The sequence below is a fragment of the Apis dorsata genome, unplaced genomic scaffold, assembly GCF_000469605.1.
Source record: "Apis dorsata unplaced genomic scaffold, Apis dorsata 1.3 scaffold_58, whole genome shotgun sequence".
NCBI lineage: Eukaryota > Metazoa > Arthropoda > Insecta > Hymenoptera > Apidae > Apis > Apis dorsata.
Genome location: NW_006263358.1, coordinates 1,857,535 through 1,864,698, shown reverse-complemented (window position 1 = coordinate 1,864,698; position 7,164 = coordinate 1,857,535). Strand labels below are relative to the sequence as shown.

Genomic DNA, 7,164 nt, shown 5'->3' with positions numbered 1-7,164 from the left:
TTTTAAAAGTATAAAATTTGAAATTTTATTTTTATTCTTTCCTTTTTGATTCCGTAGAAAAATTAAAAGAAGTATGATAGATATAAGTATGATATATTTGAACCAGAATTTAGCTGAAAGCAATATTTCCTGTTCCGATTTATTCAGAAGAAGTTCACAAGTTGGCTGGTATAAGTTTGAAACAAATTTCTGCAATGTATATTGCTAGTTCGTATAATCGCAGCCAAGTTTCACATCTGTCAACAATTCTTGTATCATTTTATCATTTCTATCATCGTCTCATTAATACATGCAATTGTGCGTTTAATAATCTTATTAAACGTGTGAATGATTGTGCATCGTTCTCTCGGAATATAAATGGTAAACTTATCGTAAAATTTTATATAAATTTCATCGACGTTTGACGAAATCAGAATTATTATGTATTACATTTTATAGCGATAAACTGATCATATTTAATATTTCGTATTTATTATATGCATTTATTACTTCGATATTTTTTCATTATTATATCGATCAATTATTAAAAAGAAATTAATCGTATTGATTTTTTAAATTTCATCCGATAAGAAATTCTTACGAGCATATTCGATATAAATGCAACAGATTGAAAATTCATATCAAATTGCATTCGCCTTTTGTCAAGACAATTATTAAATAGCATTTCACAGCGGTGACAGAAATTTATGGATACCTCATTACCACCGTTTAGTGACTGCTACCGTCTCGTTGTACGAGATCATTAGGGGCTCCTTCCAGAAACGCACGTGCTTGCCAAGAACCGCCCAAACTTATTCAAGATTGGTTGGAAATACAATGACGTCATGAGCACGTGGCTTTTCGACACCGCCTCGAAGAACGAAGAATTTGACTTGGTTGCCAAAAAAAATATTGTTGGACATCGCGAGCAACCCCGACAATCAGTCGCTGGTTTCAACTCTAATCCCGCGAACGGATCACAGAGTATCTATGAATGGTTTAAATCGATTTCATAGTTGCAACTTCATCGATCAATATTGTTCCATCTTTCATTCAAAACTAAAACTAAAAATGTTTCATTAATTATACATGTAAATTGAACTTGAGAGGCAACGTTCAAACAGGTAGTGCTTGTGATGCGATAGTGATAATCAGTGGAGATACGTGCAGTGAATTTGAAAAGATTTAGAGAAACATTAGATATATATATATCTTGAAAGTATCGAAGAGGATATCTAATCGATCGTTCTATCCGATTGGTGATAAGTCTATAGATAATAGTATTAAACATTTGAGAACGGCGAGGATTCAGGATGTCGGAGGAACGCGTGAAAACGACAGAAATCGGGAAAGATTCGATCAAATTGGTTGAAAATCCAAAAGTATGCTCCTTCAGTATCGAAAGTCTCTTAGCGCCCAGCAAAAACCCTGTTAAAAAGGAAATTTGCTTGTCTATTCAAACCGAAACGTATTTACATGGTCATGAATGTAAGTGTATACAATTTCTTTCTCATTATGCAAAAATTAGACGGGGAAATTAGAAAATAAAATTCGTTTAAACAGCAAATGATTCGGAGGGACGGAAACTGGTAGCGCCAGATTCGTCCATGTCGATGATAGAGGAAATCGAGTTCGACGATGCCGATATGGTTTGCTCCACATCCCCCGAACCAGAAATGTGTTATGGTAAGTTGAATCGAATTCTTAAATTCTAAAATTTTTCATTACAATTAATTTACAAAGAAATTATTATTCTGAAAAGACTGAAAAATTTTGAAAAATATTCGACGATCCTATTAAAAAGAGAAAGATCGATTATTATTGATAACTAAGTAAAACGTATCTATTTCTAAACGAATCGGTAAACATCGAGAAATTAAAGATAAAATGACGTTTACGATATTCAATCTAATGACAGACTCTGTTTTGTGAGATTATACGGTGTAACTGAACAAATTATACAGGTGCCGCACACTTGTGTTTGCTTTGTCAAATTACTTAATAAAAGTATATCGAGTGAAAACACGGAGAGAAAATGCACGAATATTTTAATTCGCAAACAATCGAGTTATTTCAGTTGAAAGATTGCTATTTAAGACATCGCGTGTTTATATTTTCTCAAACTGTGCGATTTGATGAAGATATCTCGATTGTACGGCAGATAGATAAATATGAAATCAGCACTAAAATATAAATCGTTTGATATTTTTTTTAAAATCCTAATCATTCAGTCTGTTAACTATCCGTTTAAATTTAATTACTTCTCATTATCTAGAAACTTCTCGTTAAATTCCGAGTAAATAATCAATAAAACATGTCGTAAGATCGTGTGACAACGTACGACGACGCAAATATTCCAATGCCAACACGAAAGATCAAGATTGCATACTTTGTATGTTTCAACTTCGCGGTTATTACACATTGTGTAATAATGGGTAATTGTTTCCACTTAATTCGGATATTGTTACCAGTTTGAAAGGGAGTAATTGTTACAGAATCCACATGCCTCCTTCACGTGGTAACAAATTCGTAAGTTTGCGCGGAGGACCGTTACCCGTGAGTTTGATCCATTACTTCCTGCAGGGTCCACGCCCACTCAATGTTCCTGCTTCTCGTCCACTATTTATCTGTCTCCTGCTAATTCTGCCATGGAAATGCAGCAAAATATGCCTCCGCGTCTCTATAAAATGAAGAAAAAAAAAAAGTATTAGAATCAATTAATTATGATTCGATTTCCATTTTCAGAAAATTTATTTATTTACAAAAAAAATCTTGATTTATATTCGCTTCTCAACTTACTTATCAATTGCTTATTAATAAGAAATAAATTATCGCGATAAATTACTTTTTATAATTAGGCATAAAATCATAGATCAACGCTTATAGAAATTCCTACTAAAACCGTTCATTTTGTCATCATAATGCCAAGTATGATGTACAAAGAGTTATTGATAGTTGGCTCAACTCAATTCCATTTTACAAAGGGAGTCTTAGATTCTCGACGACTAATTTTCACCAAGGACCCTTGTCTCGCGTGATTTACACAACGTAATGGTCACCGCGATAAATTCGGGATCTAAGGAAAGGACAATTCTCGTTTGCGCCATGCGTTTCGACTGAGATATGTGGGACGTCGCGTCCAACTACAAAGCCGTCAACGCAACGCGTAAATCTCTACGAAAACTGCTTTATGAACGAACAAAATCGTCTAAAAAAAAAATGTTCTTCTTTTATCATAAATGGTCTTTTCTAATTTTTAATAAATTTTCTCGGTTTAATTTTAATATTAATAATTTTCATAACTTCGTAATAATATATAATGATGCATCTATTTAACGCATAACACATTATCTTCATTGATCATCAATCTTACAATTGTCTAATTGGTAATATAAAATATGCTATATCCTTTGTTGAAATCTCTACATCTTGATCTCTGATTTTAGTCATTAATCTCTTAGAATATCTCTATTCTAGATGATAACAAAAGATCTAGTAATCTGTCTATTGTCTGAAGAGTCCAATCGGTACAACTTATGCGCACGTATTAATTATCTTGCTGGTTGGTCACAAATGTGAAATCGTGCAACGCCGAACGAATGAAAATTAGCCATGGTTTATCGCGCATTTCTACCCGTGCTCTCGCCATTCATCACCGAATAATTAGGAGACAAGTTCGCCGTGGCTCGCGGCAATTAGGTAAACTAGAGGGCGTGGTGTTCTATTTCGGCGATGCTCGCGGTGCTCCTCGCCGGTTTCCTCCGCACGCTTCTTCACGTTTTAAGCCTCTTTTTGCACCGTTTCCTTCCACGTCAACCCTTTCTTCCCTTTTCTTCTTCTTCTTCTTCTTCTTCTTCTTCTTCCTCCTCTTCGTGGAGCTCGTTCGTCAATGCAACCGAGTCAGAAAGTCGACGACAAATGAGCCGCGTGAGAAAGCGGTACTCTCCGAAAATATTTTCCTCTTCCGCTCGAACGTTCAGATTTTTTTTCCTGTAAATAACATTATCTTAAAAAAATATTTGTTGGACAAACATCGTTTAGAAAAAAAATCTCTACGATTTTTTTTACAGGAAAAAAAAGTCAGATGGGTTTCTAATCCTTTTCCATTTTACATTTACAATTGTTCACAGACATTATTCTAATGAAATTGTTTAAATGTAAAATGTAAACACGTGCAACTTGTACAGTTTGATATTATTATCTGCGCGTACTGTTTCCCAGCATCCAAGTTGGAATCCTTCCTGAATTTACACGTGCAGAAGCGTGCACGTCGCACGACGTGGTTCCACGCCGAGTGAATTAGAGGCGGTACAGTTTTAGCCGACGATTCTGTAGTACTGGGCTGAAGAGAAGTCTCGAAAAACGCGCGAGAAACGCGACAATTACGTCGCCATCTGACAATTAGTAGCCGGTAAACGACAGTCCGCGGTCCCTGTAACCAGGCCGCAAATACTTTTTTCGAGATATTTATTGCACCTCGGGCTGCAAGGGTCGACCCAACCGATCCATTCTTCTCGCAAACGAGGAAGGTTTTGTCATCGATTTATCGACGCGAAAATAACCGATTCTCTTCAGGTTTGACATCATGATAGACGAGTTTTTCTTATCTATCCGAAATTCTTGTTCAAACACACGAGATACTTATTACAACAAAGAATTTGATTTAATTACACAATGTGTTTTAATATTAAATCTTAATATTAAAACTGTCTTTAGCTTTTATAGCTTTGTGCGCTCTTCATTATCCCAAATGTGATAATAAAATAGGATGGAGAGTTTGTGAAACGAATGGTATCGCTGTGTCGGTAGTATACTTTTTCCTTCAAAGTAGCAGACGTACATATATTCAACGATGAGCGTCGTGCTGCCATGGTTTTTCGTCGGATGACGAATGGGCAGATAATTAGAAGATGATCCCCGCTGGTTAGAACGCGGCCCTGTTACCAGTCGACTAAAAGAGACCCCAAAGACATTCCTCATGGGCGAGGCGCGACGTCTTGTACTGGCGGCTTGTAAGCTCGGGATAAATATAAATATAAACAACTTCGATGGAGGAAAAAAGTAACGAGATTGATGAGGAAAGAAATCTTAAAGGGGTAATTGGATCTGTTTAAGTTGAAAAAAAAAAGACCGCCATTCTTGCGCTATATATCTCTTTAAAGATCTCTTTAATTTAAAAGCAATTAAAATGAGAACGTTAGGCGGCACTGATGATAAAACACCGTTTCATCATTAATGATAGATCATTGTCATTATGCTCAGTTGTTTAAATCTAGTTGCATTCATTTCTGATCAAACATTGAATATAATGTTATAGTTTATAATTTGCGGCAGTCTACTGTTTAATCTCACATGAGATATATGTTATTAGATCTCATTTAATCACTGCGTGTTTTCATTCCTCTTAATCATGATGAGGTAACATGACTAGCGTCGCGCAATTATTCGATAATTACACGATAAGGAAATGTTGTTTAATTATCAGTTCTCGCCGATGTATATCACGATATATATATATATGAAATGTGTGCAATTTTTTTTCATGATGTTACTAGAGGCGTGCACTAGCAGTAGCGGTGCCAATTCAACGACAAGTGTGGATAGAGAGGTTCAAGAAAAAAGTGACAGCATCATTAGTGATGACGAAAGAAAGAAGAGGCCTCGCACTGCGTTCACCGCGGCGCAAATTAAATCATTGGAAGCGGAATTCGAGAGGAACAAATACCTGAGCGTGACGAAGAGGTTACAGCTCAGTAAAAGTTTGAAGCTGACTGAAACTCAGGTACATATTACATAATTTACATCATTATTCGTAGTGAAAGAACAAAAATCGTTCGTTTGTAAATATCTTTTTTTGTAGACGAGAAAAATTGTATCATTAAATTTCGTAATAATGAGAAGAACTGGAACTAAGTAAGATTGTGATTAAATGGAAACACATTTCGCGGAAGTTGTTCCGAACAAGATGCACTGCAATAAATTGCGATAACGTCTGCGACTTCCGTAGGCTAGGGCACCTGAAATAGTTTAAGTTCCTTGTACCCTGTGTTCCCTCAAAATCAACCGAGCGCTGAATTATGGCTTCAAAGGCTACCATATGTGTAGGCGCCAGATCGTGGCGCCATGGGGGAAGATCGCCCTTTAGGACCAATTAGCACTTATACGCCCTTTCTTCTCGCAAGGAGGAGACGAGAACGCAAAATGTTCGTTTCTTCTTTTCGCGGAAATCTTCAATTAATCATTATACAGGATAAATTACATTTTACTTAGAAATTCGATTTTATGGATCTTTGTCGCCACGTTCAATTTCATTTTGGTCACTTTTCCAAGTACTTTGGTTTCTAGTTTCTAATATTATCCTTGCAATCTGAAGTACTCAACGAAGATTTAGATAATTCTTGCACAAAGTTGTAGAATGGATAGCGACAGTTACATAATTCTCCTATTTACTTTACAGTAGCAGCAACCGGATTTGATATTGCATCGCTTTAAACTAATTAATTTATGATAATGCCTCTAGATATTTTCTGTTTGGCCAAGTAATGTTGCCGACCAGTAATGTTGCAAGCTGTAATAATTGCCATCAAAGTGGTAGAAATATCGCGGGATAGCCGTGAACGGAGCAGATAATTATCATAGCAAAAGGGAAGGATGATCAGACGACGGATCAGAGAAGAAGGAGACGTGTCGTGGTGCAGACATAACTGTCACAATATTTCTCGTAGTTAACGAGCCAGCTCCGGGAGTCCCCTTCTTCTTACTCTGCTGTTCCTCCGATTCGTGCTTGCGTTTCCAGCATGCCATAAGAACGAAGCATCTCGAGACAACGGATGCTTCGAGGCGACGGACCGAAGAGGCGTCGATTTTTTAATTAGGATATATTACTGCTTTGAACGTTCTGAATCCGGTTTAGGAGTTCCCCTTCTGAAGAAAATTCTGTAGAAATTGTGTCCAAGATGCTGACATCATTTTTTCCCTGCATTGCTTCACGTGTTTCATCTTTTTCTCAGGCTTCGTGTGAAACATTTAATCTTCTGTTCCTTTGTTCATGATATTCTAGGAATGAGGAATGATTCATGCAATTATTTCACACAAAAGTTTCACATTTTATAAATATGAATATATTAAAAAAAACAGTAGCTTGCAAAGCTTACAATTTCATATGCATTGGAGGAGAGCTTTGCA

At 36.3% G+C, this 7,164-nt stretch overlaps 1 protein-coding gene and 1 long non-coding RNA gene across 2 annotated transcripts in view; one reads left to right on the top strand and one right to left on the bottom strand.

Annotated features, from left to right (window-relative positions):
- The first annotated feature begins 1,292 nt into the window (after positions 1-1,292).
- LOC102673842 (homeobox protein ceh-19-like) overlaps positions 1,293-7,164 on the top strand; it is a 6,782-nt gene continuing 910 nt past the window's right edge. Inside the window, exons 1-3 of the mRNA XM_006609627.2 lie at positions 1,293-1,467; positions 1,543-1,665; positions 5,535-5,761. Of these exons, the coding sequence (XP_006609690.1) occupies positions 1,293-1,467; positions 1,543-1,665; positions 5,535-5,761 (525 nt within the window). The remainder of the gene's footprint in view (positions 1,468-1,542; positions 1,666-5,534; positions 5,762-7,164) is intronic.
- On the bottom strand, positions 5,524-7,164 carry LOC116186798. Its single transcript, XR_004151818.1, has 2 exons — positions 7,134-7,164; positions 5,524-7,035 (listed from the first exon to the last, which is right to left on the bottom strand). It is a non-coding gene; the product is annotated as an uncharacterized LOC116186798 (long non-coding RNA).